The following is a 21,802-nucleotide window of genomic DNA, read 5'->3' as shown; positions in this document are numbered from 1 at the left end:
TGGTGAGACCATTCCAGGAGCATTGTGGACAGCTTTGATCTCCTTAACTAAGGAAGGATATACTTGCCACAGAGGAAGTGCAACAATGGCTCACCAGACTGATCCCTGTGATGGTGGGATTGTTCTATGAGGAGAGATTAAGGAGACTGGGCCTATATTCTCTGCAGTTTAGAAGAATGACAGGTGATCTCATTGAAGGTAGCAGCGATCATGATATGATTACATTTTACATTCAGTTCGAGGGAGAGATGAGTGGGTCCAAGACGAATATTTTAAATTTAAATAAGGGCAATTATGAGGGTATGAAAGCAGAGCTAGCTAAAGTGAACTGGCAAATCAGGTTAAGGAATAGATCAATAGAGATGCAGTGGTAGACATTTAAGGGGATTTTTAGAATACACAGAATAGATACATTTCAATGAGAAAGAAAAATTCCAAGGGTGGGACCTGTCATCTGTGGTTAAATAAAAACAGTTAAAGATAGTATCAAACTTAAAGAAAAAGCCTATAATTGCGCAAAGAGGGAGACAGGTCAGAAGATTAGAAAGAATAAACAAAACAGCAAAGAATGACTAAAAGATTGATAAGGAAAGTAAAATTAGAGTATGAGAGAAAGCTAGCTAGAAATATAAAGGCAAATAGTAAGATTTTCTATAGATATTTAAAAAAGAAAAGAGTTAACAAAGTGAGCGTTGGTCCTATAGAATGTGAGTCTGGGGAATTAATAATGGATAATAAGGAGATGGCAGATGAATTGAACATATATTTTGCATCGGTCTTCACGATTGAGGATACAAGTAACAGCCCAGTATTAGCTGTAAGTCAGGAAATGGAAGGGAGGGAGGAATGCAAGAAAATTACAATCACCAGGGAAGTGGTACTGAACAAATTGTTGGAGCTGAGGGCTGACAAAGTGCTCGGGTCCTGATGGACTTCGTCCTAGGGTGTTAAAAGAAGTGGCTGGTGAGACAGTTGATGCATTAGTTTTAATTTTCCAAAATTCCCTAGATTTGGGGAAGGTTCCATTAGATTTGAAAATAGCGAATGTAACTCCTTTATTCAAAAAGGGAGGGAGACAGAAAGCTGTAAACTACAGGCCAGTTAGTTTAACATCTGTCTCAGGGAAAATGTTAGAAGCTATTATTAAAGACATGATAGCAGAGCATTTAGAAAAATTCAAGGTAATCAGGCAGAGTCGTCATGGTTTTGTGAAAGGGAAATCATGTTTAATCAATTTATTAGAGTTCTTTGAAGGAGTTACACATGCTGTGGATAAAGGGCAAGCGGTGGATGTATTGTACTTAGATTTCCAGAAGGCATTTGATGAGGTGCCACATCAAAGGTTATTGCAGAGAATAAAAGCTCATGGTGTAAGGGGTAACATATTGGCATGGATAGAAGATTGGCTAGCTAATAGGAAACAGACAGTAGGCATAAATGGGTCATTTTCTGGTTGGCAAGATGTAACAAGTGGTGTGCCACAGAGATCTGTGCTGGGGCCTCAACTTTTTACAATTTATATTAATGACTTGGATGAAGGGACCAAAGGTATTGTTGCTAAATTTGCTGATGACACAAAGATAGATAGTAGAAACTAACTTGTGAAGAGGACATAAGGAGGCTACAAAGGAATATAGATTGATTAAGTGAATGGGCAAAGATCTGGCAAATGGAGTATAATGTGGGAATGTGTGAAATTGTCCACTTTGGTAGGAAGAATAAAAAGAAGCATTTTATCTAAATGGTGAGAGATTGCAGAGCTCTGAGATGCAGAGGAATCTGGGTGTCCTAGTGCATGAATCACAAAAGGTTGGTATGCAGGTGCAGCACGTAATTAGGAAAGCCAATAGAATGTTATTGTTCATTGCGAGGGGAATTGAATGCAAAAGTAGGGAGGTTATGCTTCAGCTACACAGGGCATTGGTGAGACCACATCTGGGGTATTGTGTACAGTACTGGTCTCCTTATCTAAGGAAGGATGCAAATGCATTGGAGGCAGTACAGAGAAGGTTTACTAGACTGATATCTGGAATGGGCGGGCTGTCGTACGAGGAAAGATTGGACAGGCTAGGCTTGTACTGCTGGAATTTATAAGAGTAAGAGGCGACTTGATTGAAACATATAAGATCCTGAGGGGTCTTGACAGGGTGGATGTGGGAAGGATGTTTCCCCTTGTGGGAGAATCAAGAACTAGGGGTTACTGTTTAAAAATGAGGAGTCGCCCATTTAAGACAGAAATGAGGAGAATTTTTTTCTCTCAGAGGGTTGTGAGTCTTTGGAATTCTCTTCCCCAAAATGCGGTGGAAGCAGAGTCTTTGAATATTTTTAAGGCAGAAGTAGCTAGATTCTTGATAAGCAAGGGGGTGGAAGGTTATTGGGGGTAGGTGGAAATGTGGAGTAATCAGTTCAGTCATGAACTTATTGAATGGCAGAGCAGGCTCAAAGGGCCGAGTGGCCTACTCCTGCTCCTAATTCGTATGTTCGTATGAAGCATACAAAATTCTTACAGGGCACGACAGGGTAGATGCAGGAAGGATGTTTCCCCTGCCTGGGGTGCCTAGAACCAGGGGACACAGTCTCAGAATAAGAGGTAGGCCATTTAGGAATGAGATGAAGAGGAATTTCTTCACACACATGGTGGTGCATCTTTGGAATTCTCTGCCTCAGAGGGCAGGGGAGGCTCATTCATTGAGTATATTCAAGACTGAGATCGATAGATTTCTAGATATTAAAGATATCAAGGGATGTGGGGATAGTGTTGGAAAATGGCATTGAGGTAGAAGATCAGCCATGATCTAGTTGAATGGTGGAGTAGGCTCGAGGGGCCAATTGGTCTACTCCTACTTCTATTTTATATGTTCCTATGTTGTTTGTAACATATACAGGTGTGATAAAATAGCTGACAGAGCAATGTCATTAGAATATGTTAAACATTTGTCTGCTGACATAGCCAACAGTAATTTCTAGGCTGAAGTTTTTCTTTTGCTCCAACAAACTGATATTCAAGAAAAATGCATTTTTAAAAGACTCTTTTGGCCAGCATATAACTTTGCTAAATATTTGACAACTTCTGTTAAACAATGGATATCTAATTTGTTGCCAAAAAAGTTGACATTTACTTACAGCAATCCCAAATCTGATTATGCGTTCATTCTCACAATCAGCTATCACTTTTGGTAACTTGGCGCTGTCATGAGATTCACCATCAGTTACAACCACCATTACCTTTGTTGCTCTTAATCTTCCACCATTTTGAGATGAGAATGCAAATTCCCTGAAATATGACAAAATGGTGTGACACATTGCAAAGATTGGAACCAGTCCACTTTCAAGCACAAAGCTGCCAACACGCTTAAAGTAAGTTAGCTGAGTGAATTCTACGAAATAGCTATGTAAATTCAAAATAACTGCCCAGCAATCTACAAGTCTTTCAATCAACATACAGTTGAAACTTCATATTAATTAGTTTGTTGGAAATTATGACATTAAACTTTAATGATGAATTAAGAATGAGGCAAAGCATATAGCTCTGCATTTTCACCAAAAATACTGACCGCCAATGCTATGATCATAAATCAGTTCAGTTAGGCCTATGGCCTAGCAGACATTTTCTGAGCTGTCTTTTATGCCATTGGTCATAGTTGCTCCATCATTACTTATTTAAATCAGCTAGGTTTCTATGTTATATGATACCCTCAAAGGTTATGACTAAGTGCTGTCATTGTGAACTAAATTTTGATGCAAGGTTGATCTTCTTGTGATATCATTATCCACCTACTTACATAAACATTTTATGTCTCTATAACACTCTGAAGTTAACATTACAGATATCACACTTCTTTCTTCTTTTTTTTCTTTTGGGCCTCCTTATCTCGAGAGACAATGGATACGCGCCTGGAGGTGGTCAGTGGTTTGTGAAGCAGCGCCTGGAGTGGCTATAAAGGCCAATTCTGGAGTGACAGGCTCTTCCACAGGTGCTGCAGAGAAATTTGTTTGTTGGGGCTGTTGCACAGTTGGCTCTCCCCTTGCGCCTCTGTCTTTTTTCCTGCCAACTACTAAGTCTCTTCGACTCGCCACAATTTAGCCCTGTCTTTATGGCTGCCCGCCAGCTCTGGCGAATGCTGGCAACTGACTCCCACGACTTGTGATCAATGTCACACGATTTCATGTCGCGTTATGACTAAGTGCTGTCATTGTGAACTAAATTTTGATGCAAGGTTGATCTTCTTGTGATATCATTATCCACCTACTTACATAAACATTTTATGTCTCTATAACACTCTGAAGTTAACATTACAGATATCACACTAATATTTGAAAATTATATATAAAAAAAGGGAAAGAAACTCATTTGTGTTCTGCTGTTTTTTTCTGACATTGAGATAACCTAAAGAGGCTGTTGAACAAGAGGAAAAACAATTTAACGACGACAATAATTGGTCTTCAACTGACCTCATCACCTTTTTAGAGCACTTCCTCAAAGGGTGTCATGAGCAATGGGCTTAAATGGACTGTTAGCAGACCACCTCCAGGTGCTTACCCATTGTCTCTCGAGATAAGGAGGCCAAAGATTAGCAGTTAAACATTACAATTGTGGACTACTTGTGAGCAGTGCCACTGGAGATCAGCTAATATTATAGGTAACAAAACAGACATAATAGGTGTCATCTCCAAAGAACTAAAAGTAGCCAAATTACATAATTTGATTATAGTTTTTAAGCAGGAATAGGTTTTCAGCAACCTATGTGCAACCTGATGTTCTAATGTTCTCATGTTCTAAGTTTGTAATTATAATGAGTTCTTTATGTTGTCTGATGCAACATAATTGAGATGTGAGGAGTCCAGTTTGCTGAAGATCTCAAACAGGTTTATTAACAGCTAAACTCTTTATATGCAGTACAGAGCAAACTATTTATGGAACCTTCCTCTAGCTGTTACAGTTGCAGAGTGACTCTGGCTTTAGTCACATGACTACATCCTGGTACTTAGCTCATTAGCATTCTTTTGGGCCTCCTTATCTCGAGAGACAATGGATACGCGCCTGGAGGTGGTCAGTGGTTTGTGAAGCAGCGCCTGGAGTGGCTATAAAGGCCAATTCTGGAGTGACAGGCTCTTCCACAGGTGCTGCAGAGAAATTTGTTTGTTGGGGCTGTTGCACAGTTGGCTCTCCCCTTGCGCCTCTGTCTTTTTTCCTGCCAACTACTAAGTCTCTTCGACTCGCCACAATTTAGCCCTGTCTTTATGGCTGCCCGCCAGCTCTGGCGAATGCTGGCAACTGACTCCCACGACTTGTGATCAATGTCACACGATTTCATGTCGCGTTTGCAGACGTCTTTATAACGGAGACATGGACGGCCGGTGGGTCTGATACCAGTGGCGAGCTCGCTGTACAATGTGTCTTTGGGGATCCTGCCATCTTCCATGCGGCTCACATGGCCAAGCCATCTCAAGCGCCGCTGACTCAGTAGTGTGTATAAGCTGGGGGTGTTGGCCGCTTCAAGGACTTCTGTGTTGGAGATATAGTCCTGCCACCTGATGCCAAGTATTCTCCGAAGGCAGCGAAGATGGAATGAATTGAGACGTCGCTCTTGGCTGGCATACGTTGTCCAGGCCTCGCTGCCGTAGAGCAAGGTACTGAGGACACAGGCCTGATACACTCGGACTTTTGTGTTCCGTGTCAGTGCGCCATTTTCCCACACTCTCTTGGCCAGTCTGGACATAGCAGTGGAAGCCTTACCCATGCGCTTGTTGATTTCTGCATCTAGAGACAGGTTACTGGTGATAGTTGAGCCTAGGTAGGTGAACTCTTGAACCACTTCCAGAGCGTGGTCGCCAATATTGATGGATGGAGCATTTCTGACATCCTGCCCCATGATGTTCGTTTTCTTGAGGCTGATGGTTAGGCCAAATTCATTGCAGGCAGACGCAAACCTGTCGATGAGACTCTGCAGGCATTCTTCAGTGTGAGATGTTAAAGCAGCATCGTCAGCAAAGAGGAGTTCTCTGATGAGGACTTTCCGTACTTTGGACTTCGCTCTTAGACGGGCAAGGTTGAACAACCTGCCCCCTGATCTTGTGTGGAGGAAAATTCCTTCTTCAGAGGATTTGAACGCATGTGAAAGCAGCAGGGAGAAGAAAATCCCAAAAAGTGTGGGTGCGAGAACACAGCCCTGTTTCACACCACTCAGGATAGGAAAGGGCTCTGATGAGGAGCCACCATGTTGAATTGTGCCTTTCATATTGTCATGGAATGAGGTGATGATACTTAGTAGCTTTGGTGGACATCCGATCTTTTCTAGTAGTCTGAAGAGACCACGTCTGCTGACGAGGTCAAAGGCTTTGGTGAGATCAATGAAAGCAATGTAGAGGGGCATCTGTTGTTCACGGCATTTCTCCTGTATCTGACGAAGGGAGAACAGCATGTCAATAGTCGATCTCTCTGCACGAAAGCCACACTGTGCCTCAGGGTAGACGCGCTCGGCCAGCTTCTGGAGCCTGTTCAGAGCGACTCGAGCAAAGACTTTCCCCACTATGCTGAGCAGGGAGATTCCACGGTAGTTGTTGCAGTCACCGCGGTCACCTTTGTTTTTATAGAGGGTGATGATGTTGGCATCGCGCATGTCCTGGGGTACTGCTCCCTCGTCCCAGCACAGGCATAGCAGTTCATGTAGTGCTGAGAGTATAGCATGCTTGGCACTCTTGATTATTTCAGGGGTAATGCTGTCCTTCCCAGGGGCTTTTCCGCTGGCTAGAGAATCAATGGCATCACTGAGTTCCGATTTGGTTGGCTGTATGTCCAGCTCATCCATGACTGGTAGAGGCTGGGCTGCATTGAGGGCAGTCTCAGTGACAGCATTCTCCCTGGAGTACAGTTCTAGGTAGTGCTCAACCCAGCGGTCCATCTGTTTGCGTTGGTCAGTGATTATGTCCCCCGATTTAGATTTGAGGGGGGTGATCTTCTTGATGGTTGGCCCATACTGAGATCTTAAACAGACATCACTCTCAAAGAGATCATACAACAGCAATGAGAATTGGAAACAAAGAAATTAAATTCTGAATAAAAGTAAATAAATAACTATAGATCTGACAACGGCTCAGCATGGACATTTAAACAAAGGCATGGCTTGTAAACACAAATAGAGAGTGGGAGATCCTGAATCTAAGCAGGAAGAAAAATCTGCACACTGTACCAGACTCTTATACTTCACCACAGTAAAGTCTGAACGAGTCTTGTGAGTGAAGATCTCCACCTCTATTCTGAACTTTTCTCTTTTTAGATGTAGGTGGACCCGCTCTGACGTTCCTGCATACATTGCTTTTATTAGGAAGAAGGCACATTTCAGGCGATTACTACAAGAATATGTTTTCATAAACAATTACAAATAGTTAATGCCTCTTGCTTTAAGGCATAAATTACCTTGCGTAGTTAATTCCTCCAGCTGTATTTGTTTCTATTCCTTGCTTTTGTGGGATGCTTCCTGCAATCTGTTCAACTTCGGCTGTTGTTTTGTAAGAGTTCAGCTTGAATTCAAGTCTTGCATCTTGACCATATTGTACAATAGACACCTATTTGGATCAAATAAGTAAAATCACTTTTTACAGCTGAACATACAAGACAATTTTTCATATGCATGTTTTTCAAAATGGCAGTAACAGCCAGAAATAGCTGTGAATCAGGAAATGGAAGGGAGGGAGGAACTCAAGAAAATTACAATCACTGTGGAAGTGGTCCTGAGCAAATTGTTGGAGCTGCGGGATGACAAATCCCCGGGTCCTGATGGACTTCAACCTAGGGTCCTAAAAGAAGTGGCTAGTGATGCGTGGTTTTAATTTTCCAAAATTCACTAGATTCGGGAAAGGTTCCATTAGATTGGAAAATAGCAAATGTAACTCCTTTATTCAAAAAGGGAGGGAGACAGAAAGCAGTAAACTACAGGCCAGTTAGCTTAACATCTGTCTTCGGGAAGATGTTATAACCTATTATCGAAGATGTTATAGCAGGGCACGTAGAAAAATTCAAGGTAATCAGACAGAGTAGTCATGGTTTTGTGAAAGGGAAATCATGTTTAACAAATTTATTGGAGTTCTTTGAAGAAGTAGCATGTGCTGTGGATAAAGGGGAACCAGTGGATGTACTGTACTCAGATTTCCAGAAGGCATTTGATGAGGTGCCATATCAAAGATTATTGCAGAAACGAAAAGCACAGGTGTACGGGGTAACATATTGGCATCGATAGAACATTGACCAGCTAACAGGAAACAGAGAGTAGGCATAAATGGGTCATTTTCTGGTTGGCAAGATGTAACAAGTGGTGTGCCACAGGGATCATTGCTGGTCCTCAATGTTTTACAATTTATATAAATGACGGTTGAAGGGACCAAAGGTATAGTTGCTAAATTTGCTGATGACACAAGGATAGGTAGGAAAGTAAGTTGTGAAGAGGACAAAAGGAAGCTACAAAGAAATATAGATAGGTTAAGTGGGTGGGCAAAGACCTGGCAAATGGAGTATGTGAGAAAATATGAAATTGTCCATTTTGGCAGGAAGAATAAAAAAGAAGCATATTATCTTAATGGTGAGAGATTGCAGAGCTCTGAGGTGAAGAGGGATCTGGGTGTTCTAGTGCATGAATTGCAAAAGGTTAGTATGCAGGTACAGCAATTTGGAAAGCTAATAGAATGTTACCGCGAGGGGAATTGAATACAAAAGTAAGGAGGTTATGCTTCAGTTATATGGGCCATTGGTGAGACCACATCTGGAGTACTGTGTACAGTACGGGTCTCCTTATTTAAGGAAGGATGTAAATGCATTGGAGGCAGTACAGACAAGGTTTACTAGACTAATACCTGGAATGGGCGGGCTGCCTTACGAAGAAAGACTGGACAGGCTAAGCTTGTGTTCATTGAGTTTAGAAGAGTAAGAGGAAACTTGATTGAAACATGTAAGATTCTCAGGGCTCTTGTCAGGTTGGATGTGGAAAGGATGTTTTCCCCTTGTGGGAGAATCAAGAACTGGGGGGGTCACTGTTTAAAAATAAGCGGTCGCCCATTTCAGACAGAGATGAAAATTCTTTTTTCTCTCAGAGGGTTGTGAGTCTTTGGAACTCTCTCCCTTAAATGGCAGTGGAAGCAGAGTCTTTGAATATTTTTAAGACAGAGGTAGCTAGATTCTTGATAAGCAAGGGGGTGAAAGGTAATTGGGGGTAGACGGGGAAGTGGAGTCGAGGTTACAATCAGATTAGCCATGATCTCGTTGAATGGCGGAGCAGGCTCAATGGGCCAAGTGGCCTACTTCTGCTCCTAATGCATATGTTCATATGTTCCTATATTCTTGTGACCCCTAATTTAGGTGCAAAGCTTTGCTTGGGGGCATGACTATTCTAGGGGCATATTGGGGTGGCTTGGCGGGGCGGGGGTGGGTAGTATGATGACCTGATACAAAACAACAGGTATATTCGGGCCAATGCAAGTACAATGCATGTTGACAGTGGGGCAGACAGAAAATTCAGCCACATTCTATCCCATGATACTCCTCACATCCTTCTATCAAATTTTCAACAACTTTTCTAACCGTCCCTTGAACTTATTTGTGCAATCTGCCCCTACTGCCTCCCTCGCCAGTCGATTCCATATATTGACTGCACTAGGTGTAAGGTGGCCACATCTGAAGTAAAACAGAAAATACGAGAAATGCTCAGCAGATCAGGCAGCAACTATGGAGAGAGAAACCGAGAGTTAACTTTGCAGCTCGATGACCTTTGGTCAGGACTGGAAAAAGTTAAAGCTGTACCGTTTTTTCAGCAAGTACACACTTGCTTGTACACACTACTGAGTCAGCGGCGCTTGAGATGGCTTGGCCATGTGAACCGCATGGAAGATGGCAGGATCCCCAAGGACACATTGTACAGTGAGCTCGCCACTGGTATCAGACCCACCGGCCGTCCATGTCTCCGCTATAAAGACGTCTGCAAACACGACATGAAGTCCTGTGACATTGATCACAAGTCGTGGGAGTCAGTTGCCAGCGTTCGCCAGAGCTTGCGGGCAGCCATAAAGACAGGGCTAAAATGTGGCGAGTCGAAGAGACTTAGTAGTTGGCAGGAAAAAAGACAGAAGCGCAAGGGAAGAGCCAACTGTGCAACAGCCCCGACAAACAAATTTCTCTGCAGCACCTGTGGAAGAGCCTGTCACTCTAGAATTGCCCTTTATAGCCATTCCAGGCGCTGCTTCACAAACCACTGACCACCTCCAGGCGCGTATCCATTGTCTCTCGAGATAAGGAGGCCCAAAAGAACACAGGCAGGGAAAGGGGGAAGGGAGGAAAGAGCAAAAGGGAAGGTTTGTGATAAGTTAGAAGGCAGGAGTGTTTAAGTGACAAAACGGATGATGGAGGTTAAATTGAAGTTGCCTTTTCATCCTTCCTCACCTGTTTGAGACTGCATCACGTTTAGAGGCAGGACTGATGAGATGTTGGACTCCCTTGGAAATCTCACCAGCTCTGGCACGTGTACAAGCCAATGGTAAGTGTGTCTGGGTCAAGCAGAACTACTTGCCATACAACAATAGCAAGTGGGAGCCCACAATGCTAGTTCAAATAGCAATTAATCTCAGACAGATGACTGCATTGGAAAAGATGTTAAACAAAAAAGGAGCAAGACATGACAAAAATCGTTACCTTGAAGACTTTATGCTGCGTTGGTCTGTGGCCCTAGCATTAAAAGGTTAGGCACCACTTTAAAATTCTGTGCCTGTGCACGTGGGCATCTTAATAGTGCCATATTGACTTGGGTACCCAACCCTATAATGCAATAGGGGTGCTTGCGATTTGGGCTTGGGTCAAGACCACAGTAAGTGGCAGAGTGTGGTTCCAGGATTTTCTAGGCTGGAGTGCCTTTCATCATCACAATTTTAATTAATTTTTCAAAAAATTACACATTGGAATTGGGCACAAACTCATCCTTCAAGGAAGCAAATAGAAGAGAGAAGGAGTGAATGGAGGATTAAGTGCGAGGTGATTAACAGCAAAGCGAGGGTGGGATGGGAAAAGAAGGATAAAGAGGTGGAGCAGATAGTTCAAAGGGGAAGATCTAAGGGTAGCAATGGGAGTGAGTAGGGACAGCATTGAGAGTGAGGGGTGATAGGAATGGGAGGGGATACTGAGAAAACAAATCAATAGGGAATGCAAAGAAGCAATATAGTCGGACGAAGGACAATTGATGGCAAAAAGAATGCAGGCTCCATGGCCACAGTTTCCCCACAGCCTTCAATCGAAAATGGAACCTCCAGCTACTGGCGACTCCTTTCTCTACCGCATCCACCACTTCCCACCCAAAAGAAAAAGGAAATTACAGAGAGCAGGAAAACGAAAAGGGCAGAAATATAACAATATAATAGGCAAAAGAGGGATCATATTCTCCGACATAACAGGCTGAATTTAGTCAACCTGCCGTGAGTCCCAGGAGAGGACCGGGAAATGGGTTCTGTCGCTGTTCGTCATGTGTGTGGCTGGCCCACTGTAATCACGCAGTGAGCAACCAACTATCATAATGGAGGTGCAGGGTCCATCCAATTACGCAACAAGGGTGGGAGGCGAGGCGCTGATGGCGTCGTCAGTGGAGACAATGCAGGTGCAGGCGCCATCTTTAAAGCATTGCCAGCCCTGATTAAACTGCTGCTTCACTGAATCACTTTGATGCTGCTTTGCCTTTGCTGCTGCTGTGCTGCTGAATTCCCCTGCCTGGAGTCCATCTGCTGCTGTGCTGCTGACCCCCCTGCCTGGAGTCCCTCTGCTGTTGTGTTGCTGACACCCCTGCCTGGAGTCCCTGTGCTGCTGTGTTGCTGACCCCCTGCCTGGAGTCCCTGTGCTGCTGTGTTGCTGACCACTCCCCCCGCCCACTACCTGGAGTCTCTCTGCTTCTGTGTTGCTGACCCCCCCCTGTCTGGACTCCCTCTTCTGCTGTGTTGCTGACCCCCCTACCTGGTGTCCCTGTGCTGCTGTGTTGCTGACCCCCCACTGCCTGCAGTCCCTCTGCTGCTGATCAAGGCCTCAAAAGGGCAGGAGCTCTCTGGAAGCCAAGAGGGACCATGTCAGATGCAAGCCTGACTGTTCAGTGATGCCTCCCTGGAGATTCTCCTCCAGGCTGTAAGGGAAAGATGGGGGGCCCTCTTTCAAAACGATGGCAAGAAGAGATACTCCCACCTGACTAAGTAAGCCTGGGTGGAGATCACAGAGGAGGTCAGCAGCCATGGGGTCACCCCCTCACCAACCCCCCCACCACCCAACCACCGCCCCCTGGATTTGGGTCCAGTTCTGGAAGAGAGTCACTGACTTACTTCGTTTTGCCAAGGTGAGTGTTCCATTTCTCTCTCATCTTTGGGGCTTGCACATGGCTACACGGGAGGCAGCATGACATAGAGAGGGAGTCACCACAAAAACGATGTCAAGGGGGGTATGCATCACCACATCCTGGCAGATGCTTGGATGCCTCTCGGCCACAGGCCACCTTCTTTCACAGCTCAACCCCATGACGTCCCCTCAGAGTGGATGTGGGGAGGAACCATGTAGGAAACCACAGCAGGGGGCAAGAGGCTGCCACGAGCAGAACTGTTCTCTTGCTCATCCTGCGAATTCTCACTATCTCCCTCTTTCCACTTGCAGAACAAGTGGGCCCATACCGCAGGGCGACCTCGCAGACTGATGGGGGAATAGCTGATATTTGGCCTCTGTCCATGGCTGAGGCGGAGGCACTGGAGCTAATGGCGGCCACTCAAGAGGGGATGGTGAGGCTGCAGTCTCCGCACAAGAGAGTGAGGATTGTCTTCAATCGACATTAACACACTTCTTCAGATCTACATCATGCATGGATATCATGACGAGATCTGCACAGCAGAACCCACACATGTTTGTTTTCTCATAGGTGGTCAGCGTCCACAGTGGACTCCATTAGAAGGGGCGATCAATCAACCACTGAAGAGGAGCAGTCAGAGAATGCACTGTCCCATGACTCTCCTGGACCTTCCACCAGTGCAGATACTTTCACCTCAGTGGGTTTATACTCAGCTTCAGAATCAGGGTCACAAGCTGGTGAGAGCACCGCACACGTACCCAAGCAGCTGGCTGAGGCTGAGACAACTGAGACCTCTGACAGTTGGATGGCCAGGCCATGCTGAGTCCCAGGCTGATGACGAGCACCTGGTTTTGACAGCACAGGGCATGCTGGAATTGCAGAGAGAGGTAAGGCAACATCTGCGGAGATGCCAGGGGCCATGCACAGCCATGAGTAGACGATGGAGGCATGCGAGTACATGGTTTCCTCCATCGAGAAGTTGGTGACCCTCATGGAGAGCCATCACCCACAGATGTGTGTAGATGAGCCCACCATCACCTTGGCCATGAGCTCAACACAGCAATGGCAAGGCGAGAGAAGGATGAGGCTCCTTGATTCTTCACCAGCTCTTCATCCTTTTCTGGTCAGCAGGGAGGTTCAAGTGAGCCGCGAAAGGGAAGAGGAGAGGCTCCACATCTGGGGGCTCCCCCCAGGCCTCTCGGAGTGTGGACAGCGGCTCCTCAGCCTCTCCAGCAGTGAGCCCAGCTCCAACAGCCGCGATGCCTGAGGAGAGTCCTGCACCTGTGCAGGAGACCCTCAAGCAGCAGGGGCCCTCCAGGCTTCAGGCAGCCAGAGGACACCCGCTGAAGTCATCACATGTCAAGGGGTCAGCTTGATCAGCAGCCTGCTTCCAGCCCAGCTGCTAGCGGAGGGGTCACACCTCATAGAAGCACTCAAAAACATATAAAGAAAACTATCTACACACACTTGGAATTTCAGGGTGCTTGAAATTTACCATTTTTTTGTGTTATAAAGTTTTTTTTGTTATTAAAGTTAACATTCATTGTGGAAAATGCTTATTCTTTCATGCCTTAATTGTGAGATGCTGACTTCGCCTTTCTCCCTTAGTGGGCTACCAGTATAGGCATAGGCCGCCTTTGGTAAGCATCTCACCTGGGCCAGAGCACGTGACTACGCTGGGCACCAGGCACAGAACCTATATAGAAAGGAGGTGACAGACTGAATGCTTTTAGGTAAGTCTTTATTGCTTTCATTTTAAGAGGCAAGCATGGTGGCTGGAAGCAAGTGAGTATGAGACCATCTCTTGCCTCCTTGGCCTGTCACTCAATGTGCCTGTCCTCCAATGCAAGGAGTTCAAGATCCAATGCTGCCTGCTCATTGGTCTCCTCTGCATCCTCTTCGTTGCTTGAGAAGTGATGATCAATCATGTCCTCTTCAGGCAAGAACCCCCTCCTCTGCAGGGCTAAATTGTGAAGAGGACAGCAGACCACCACGATACATATGACCCTTGCTGGGGCATACTGCAGGGCTCCACTGGATTGATCCAGGCACTAGAATCTCATCTTCAGCAGCCCAATGGCCTACTCAATGGTTTCTCAGTGGACCCGTGGCAATTGTTGTATCTCTCCTTCGCTACAGTGCGAGGGCTCCCTACAGGCATCAGTAGCCATGTCTTCAATGGGTAGCCTTTGTCCCTGAGAATCCATCCCTGAAGGCATGTGGGGGGTGCCTGAAAAGCTGTGGTATCTGGGACTGTCAAAGTATGAAGGCATGTGTCTGCTTCCCAGGCAGCGGGCACACACCTACAGGAAACACTTTCAGTGGTCACAGACCAGTTGAACATTGATGGAATGGAGGCCCTGCCTGTTGATGAAGGTGGCTGGCTGCTCCATGGGAGCCTTGATGGTCAATGTGTGCAATCTATCACACCTTGCACCTGGGGAATCCAGCGATGGCCCCGAATCCGATGGCCCTCTCTGCCTGACTGATAGGGTTGATCCAGTAGCACACATAGTAGCCGGCCCTCTTGAACAGGGCGTTGGTCACTTCTTTGATGCAGTGGTGGGCTGCTGCCTGGGAGACCTCACATATGTCCCAGGTGGATCCCTGGAAAGATCCAGACACATAAAAGTTTAGTGCCACTGTGATCTTCAGAGCCACTGGCATAGGGTGACCCCCGAATTCCATAGGTCACAACTCATCCTGCTGCATGGTGCATAAGTCAGTGACAGCCTCCTTGGAGAGCCGCAGTCATCACTGACAATGCCACTTGGACATTTGGAGATAGCTGATTCGAGTCTGGTACATTCTCTGGTGCAGATGGGCCCTTCTTGGCATAGGCAGCTGCTGCTGCTCTTGTTGTGGAGCTTCACGGGCAGGTGCAGCTGCCTCCTAGCCCTCCCTCTGTCAGAGGCGCTGCATGATGCCACAGGGATCCAAAAGAAAGGCTTTATGAGACTCCTGCCAGGGGATCAGTAGTCTCCAGAGCACTGTCCTTCCAGAGATGAAGTTGCCTTGGCATCTTTGCTACTCTTCTCGGCTTATGCGCTGATGTACCGACCCTTCCTGACAACCAACCCTCTCACCCGATTGTATGGCCACCTGACCCTCTCATTCAGCAGTATGGCCACCTGTGCCGACAACCCAAGACCAAAACCACCCATGCAAAGCACATGGCAATGGTGGCTGACAACGGCCTCTGCTCCTCCCTCTTTCCCTATCCAGTGCTGGTCATGGTTGCCTTCCCCTCATGGCACTGAGGCTTCACCTCAGTGCCGCCAGCTTTCAATGGCCAGGCACTTGAAGGCACGTGAGGGCCGCCCATCATCCACTTGATCCCAAGCCCCCCGTCCAATTGAATCACTTTCAATTAAATGCAAATGTATTATAACTAACTGTTCTACAAATTAAATGGCGGTCCCATTGCATTGGGGCGGCAACCCTGCCTTGGAGCTTTCCTGCCGCTGACTAAATCCGGAATCGATGTCACAATGTCAGATTTCCAGGCAGATGCGTCCAAAGCTATTCTCTGGCCGTCCACACCTCCATTCCCGCTCCAAATGGCCTTGCTAAATTCTGCCGCACATATGTAACACCACAAAAGAGCCAGTATCTCCTATGGCATTGCACATAGGAGCCAGGATTAAAAGTAGTCTTAAGGTGAAGAGGCTTTCGAGGCTGGGTTAATAGTTGTGTGCAGATGTAATTCAATCCCTATCTATCATACACTCTGCCCTTATTTTTATACAATATATACTGACAAACAAAAAAATTATAGAAGTAAAATTCAAATCCTTCGTAAAACATTTTAGAAAGCCAAAAAGTTGCCAAAATTAAAAAATAATATGTAGTTACCTGAGTTTTGTCAGGGCCAATGTCTAAACTTCCTGTTAATTTCTTCAGGAAATCTTGGACCGGTTTCCAAGGCCAGATACTGTTGGATCCATCCAACACAATTACAAGATCCATGTAGGATCCACAACCTATAGGTAGAATAAATGTAATCATATTAATTGTGATGCAGTACCCATTCAATAGAACTGTGGGGGCTAAATCTGATAGCTCGAGATCGCGATGCGTGATTAATCATGCCTGTTGATTGCAACGCAGGCAGCAGGCCAACTTTATGCTGCCTGCTCAATTCAATGATCTCAGTATCCAACCAGTACTAACCAAGCTGTTGATTGGCTAGACAGATGAGCAGGAAGCCAATGTTGTGATTTGTTAGTACCACTTAAAGCTAGCCTACACCTCTTAAAGGGGAGGCGCATTGTGGCTGGAGCAGGCTGGCAGTCATGCAGGAAGTGAATCTTACCTGGGAAACTTTAAAGGATAGCACATGGGAGAGAATGGGCTCCAAGGTTTTTGGACGCTGCACTGGAGGTCTTGGTGGAGTAGGTGGAAAGGAGAGATCTTCTGTATGCACAGGGATCAGTAGGTCCTCCAGGCACACACTCAGTAGGCAGTGGGAGCAGTTAGCCTTGGAGGTCAATGCCAGGAGTCAAGCCCCAAGGACCTGAATGCTGTGCTGCAAGAAGTTCAATGACCTCACAAGAGTGTCAAGGTCAGTGAATGCATTTTCAAATGTCATATCCTACCAACTGCATTACTAATCTCAGACACTGCTCAATTCAACACACACTCATCACTCACCTACTAGCAATCTCTAACAATCAGGACTCATATCTGACATCCATATGCCCTATCATACCTCACACACTTCGAACTTCTGCAAGCCTTACACCCACATCTCACAGCTTGCATACAATGCCAGCTATTCAATCAGGATAGCCACATTACCCAAATAGATTACACCACACACACTGACACACTTCCCTGTCCCTTGCAGGACAAGCTGGTGTTTGAGGGAGATGGTGGCATTGTGATAATGTCACTGAACTAATAATCCAGAGGCCAGGCTAATTCCCTGGGGACACAGGTTCAACTCACACCATGGAATTTAATTTAATAAATTCAAGTAATTCATTTAAAAAAATCTGGAATTGAAAGTGGGCCATCTTACAGTGCTGACTTTGTTTGCACTGGAGTGCTGACTTGGGTTGCATTAGAGTGCTGAAGTGTGAGTTTTGTGACTGAGGGTAATTAAGGGTTAGTTGTATCTAAAGTATAGTCTTTCTTTTAAGTAGCAAATTAACTTAATAGTTGCTGTTTGGGTTGGAGAACGTGAGTTTTAGACCAGCTTTAAACAGAGTTCACTCAGGCTCTACTTGCAGCTGCACCTTGTTAATTAGATAATTGGCTTAAACCAGTTTTCAGGGGCAAGAATCAGACAGTATAAAAGTGGGCCATCTTACAGTGCTGATGTGGGTTGCACTGGAGTACTGACTTGGGCTGCATTAGAGCGCTGAAGTGGGCTGCATTAGAGCGCTGAAGTGGGCTGCATTAGAGAGCTGAAGTGGGCGTTTTGTGACTGAGGGAGTTCAGGGAGTGAGGAGCTCCTTTCATTTCCTACCTGTCCTCAAAGTGCGTTAGGGGAGCCGAGAGTTTCCACAGAGCACAGCTGACTGGTGAGTAAGTCCTGGTGGGTATTTTTCAAACTGGATTGAATTGTGTCATTGTTTTAGCAAGACTTAGTTGATTTTTTAAATCATAATCTTCTAAAGTTTTAAATTTAAAGTGTTTAGTCATGGCAGGAGCGCTTAAAGCCGTGGTTTGCTCCTCTTGCTGCATGTGGGAATTCGGGAACATTTCCAGTCCCTGGGACAAGCATGTGTGCAGGAAAGGTGTCCAGCTGCAGCTCCTGGAAGCTCAGGCTGGAAACACTGTGGAGCATCTGTGAGTCTGAGAGCATCGTGGATAGCATGTATACAGAGGCGGTCACACCGCAGCTGAAGGGACTTGAGGAAGGGAATGGGTGACCACCAGGCAGTCCAAGAGAATCAGGTATTCTGTTCTCCAACAGATTATTAGGATTGTTGAGGCACCGCTCCTGGGAACTAGCAGTGGCTCCTTGGAGTACGAACCTGCTGACCTCTCTCAACATAACAGCATTCATCACCTGCCATATCACCAGTGCCCTTGCTGTATCCTGTCAGCCAGCCAGCTCTGGTAGTTGCCATCAATGCCAAGATTGTATAATTCACAGCCAGGCCTTCCAGGCCTTCTCACGGTCATCCTCCAAGGCCATCTGCAGTCTCCTCCACTAAAAGTCAGCAGCCTTCCACCGGCCATGCTGCAGCCACTGGGGCAGCACTGTGTAGGCACACTGGGACAGGCAAGGGCACGTTGAAGACAGACACTAAGGAAATGCACACTTTTGTTTGCAATAAGGAATGATTTCATTTATAAATTTGGTTGGAATGTTTAATTTGTGTTGGGCTTTTATTCTTGCATGATGGCCAAGTGGACACTGTGATGGTCTGTGACTGAGGGAAGGTAAGGTGTGGGACTGTTAGTGAATGGAGAATTAGGGTTGCAGTTACTGGTATGGCACTCAGATGAGTTCTTCGGCCAGAAGGGAGCTGTTTAGGTTACCTTCTCTCTCTTCTTCCTCCTCCTCATGCTCCTGCTCTTCAGCTGCTTGGCATATAGCTGGTGGCAAGGACTGTCAATTAATGGTGGCAAGGATGTGCAGCATGCTGCAGACAACAAATCTTGCCACCTTCTCTGCTGAGTCCTGCAGGGCTCCTCCAGAGTGGTCCAGGTAGTGGAAGTGTTTCAGCACGCCGATGTTCTGTTCTATCACATTTAATGTGGCAGCATGGTTCTCAATTGGAGTCATCAGCCCTTCGCCACCCCCCCCCTTCTAGCAGATTGCTCTGATCTGTGTGCCCTCTGTTCATTCTGAGTCATTGTGTATTCCAAGAGGAATATCAACTATTGCACCCAAGTCTGGTTTGTGAAGAAGCCTTGAAGTCAGCATAAACTCCTTGAGCATCTGTCACAAAACTTCCTGTAGTCTTTTTAAAAAATTAATTCATAGGATGTGGGCGACGCTGGCCAGGCCAGCATTTATTGCCCATCCCTAATTGCCCTTGAGAAGGTGGTGGTGAGCTGCTTTCTTGTACCGCTGCAGTACATTTGGGGTAGGTAGACCCACAGTGCTGTTAGGAAGGGAGTTCCAGGATTTTGACCCAGCGACAGTGAAGGAACGGCGATATAGTTCTAAGTCAGGATGGTGTGTGACTTGGAGGGGAACTTGCAGGTGGTGGTGTTCCCATGTATTTGCTGCCCTTGTCCTTCTAGTTGGTAGAGGTTGCGGGTTTGGAAGGTGCTGTCTAAGGAGCCTTGGTGCATTGCTGCAGTGCATCTTGTAGATGGGACACACTGCTGCCACTATGTGTCGGTGGTGGAGGGAGTGAATGTTTGTAGATGGGGTGCCAATCAAGCGGACTGCTTTGTCCTGGATGGTGTCGAGCTTCTTGAGTGCTGTTGGAGTAGCACCCATCCAGGCAAGTGGAGAGTATTCAATCACACTCCTGACTTCTGCCTTGTAGATGGTGAACAGGCTTTGGGGAGTCAGGAGGTGAGTTACTCGCCTCAGGATTCCTAGCCTCTGACCTGTTCTTGTAGCCACGGTATTTATATGGCTACTCCAATTCAGTTTCTGGTCAATGGTAGTCGCTAGGATGTTGATAGTGAGGGATTCAGCGATGGTAATGCCGTTGAATGTCAAGGGGAGATGGTTAGATTCTCTTTTGTTGGAGATGGTCATTGCCTGGCACTTGTGTGGCGCGAATGTTACTTGCCACTTATCAGCCCAAGCCTGGATATTGTCCAGGTCTTGCTGCATTTCTACACGGACTGCTTCAGTATCTGAGGAGTCGCGAATGGTGCTGAACATTGTGCAATCATCAGCGAACATCCCCACTTCTGACCTTATGATTGAAGGAAGGTCATTGATGAAGCAGCTGAAGATGGTTGGGCCTAGGACACTGCCCTGAGGAACTTCTGCATTGTTGTCCTGGAGCTCAGATGATTGACCTCTAACAACCACAACCATCTTCCTTTGCGCTAGGTATGTCTGCAGCCAATGGAGGGTTTTCCCCCTGATTCCCATTAACCTCAGTTTTGCTAGGGCTCCTTGATGCCATACTCGGTCAAATGCTGCCTTGATGTCAAGGGTAGTCACTCTCACCTCTCCTCTTGAGTTCAGCTCTTTTGTCCTTGTTTGAACCAAGGCTGTAATGAGGTCAGGAGCTGAGTGGCCCTGGTGGAACCCAAACTGAGCGTCACTGAGCAGGCTATTGCTAAGCAAGTTCTGCTTGATGGCACTGTTGATGACACCTTCCATCACTTTACTGATGATTGAGAGTAGGCAGATGGGGCGGTAATTGGCCGGGTTGGACTTGTCCAGTTTTTGGTGCACAGGACATACCTGGGCAATTTTCCACATTGCAGGGCAGATGCCAGTGTTGTAGCTGTACTGGAACAGCTTGGCTAGGGGTGCGGCAAGTTCTGCAGCACAGGTCTGCTGGAATATCGTCAGGGCCCATAGCTTTTGCAGTATCCAGTGCCTTCAGTCCATTCTTGATATCACGTGGAGTAAATCGAATTGGCTGAAGTCTGGCATCTGTGATGCTGGGGACTTCAGGAGGAGGCCGAGATGGATCATCAACTCGGCACTTCTGGCTGAACATTGTTGCAAATGCTTCAGCCTTATCTTTCGCACTGATGTGCTGGGCTCCCCCATCATTGAGGATGGGGATATTTGTGGAGCCACCTCCTCCAGTTAGTTGTTTAATTGTCCACCACCATTCACGGCTGGATGTGGCAGGACTGCAGAGCTTCAATCTGATCCGTTGGTTATGGGATCGCTTAGCTCTGTCTATCGCATGCTGCTTACGCAGTTTGGCACGCAGATAGTCCTGTGTTGTAGCTTCACCAGGTTGACACCTCATTTTGAGGTATGCCTGGTGCTGCTCCTGGCATGCCCTCCTGCACTCTTCATTGAACCAGGGTTGGTCTCCTGGCTTGATGGTAATGGTAGAGTGCGGGATATGCTGGGCCATGAGGTGACAGATTGTGGTTGAGTACAATTCTGCTGCTGATGATGGCCCACAGCACCTCATGGATGCCCAGTTTTGCATTGCTAGATCTGTTCGAAATCTATCCCATTGAGCACGGTGATAGTGCCACACAACACGACGGACGGTATCCTCAATGTGAAGGCGGGACTTCGTCTCCACAAGGACTGTGCGGTGGTCACTCCTACCAATACAGTCATGGACAGAAACATCTGCAGCAGGCAGATTGGTGAGGACGAGGTCAAGTATGTTTTTCCCTTGTGTTGGTTCCCCCACCACCTGCCGCAGACCCAGTCTAGCAGCTATGTCCTTTAGGACTCGGCCAGCTCGGTCAGTAGTGGTGCTACCGAGTCACTCTTCGTGATGAACATTGAAGTCCCCCACCCAGAGTACATTTTGTGCCCTTGCCATCCTCAGTGCTTCCTCCAAGTGGTGTTCAACATGGTGGAGTACTGAGTCATCAGTTGA

At 46.4% G+C, this 21,802-nt stretch overlaps 1 protein-coding gene across 3 annotated transcripts in view; it reads right to left on the bottom strand.

Moving 5' to 3' along the window:
• itga2.2 (integrin, alpha 2 (CD49B, alpha 2 subunit of VLA-2 receptor), tandem duplicate 2) overlaps positions 1 to 21,802 on the bottom strand; it is a 260,388-nt gene that overhangs the window by 96,059 nt on the left and 142,527 nt on the right. For all 3 annotated transcript variants that reach the window (XM_068032759.1, XM_068032766.1, XM_068032773.1), the window contains 3 exons: positions 16,203 to 16,330; positions 7,418 to 7,566; positions 3,124 to 3,274 (listed from right to left, as the gene is read on the bottom strand). In XM_068032759.1, the coding sequence (XP_067888860.1) occupies positions 3,124 to 3,274; positions 7,418 to 7,566; positions 16,203 to 16,330 (428 nt within the window). The remainder of the gene's footprint in view (positions 1 to 3,123; positions 3,275 to 7,417; positions 7,567 to 16,202; positions 16,331 to 21,802) is intronic.

The sequence above is a fragment of the Heterodontus francisci genome, chromosome 1 (assembly GCF_036365525.1).
Source record: "Heterodontus francisci isolate sHetFra1 chromosome 1, sHetFra1.hap1, whole genome shotgun sequence".
NCBI lineage: Eukaryota > Metazoa > Chordata > Chondrichthyes > Heterodontiformes > Heterodontidae > Heterodontus > Heterodontus francisci.
Note: the sequence above shows the minus strand (reverse complement) of the source record. Positions and strands in the feature narration are given on the sequence as shown.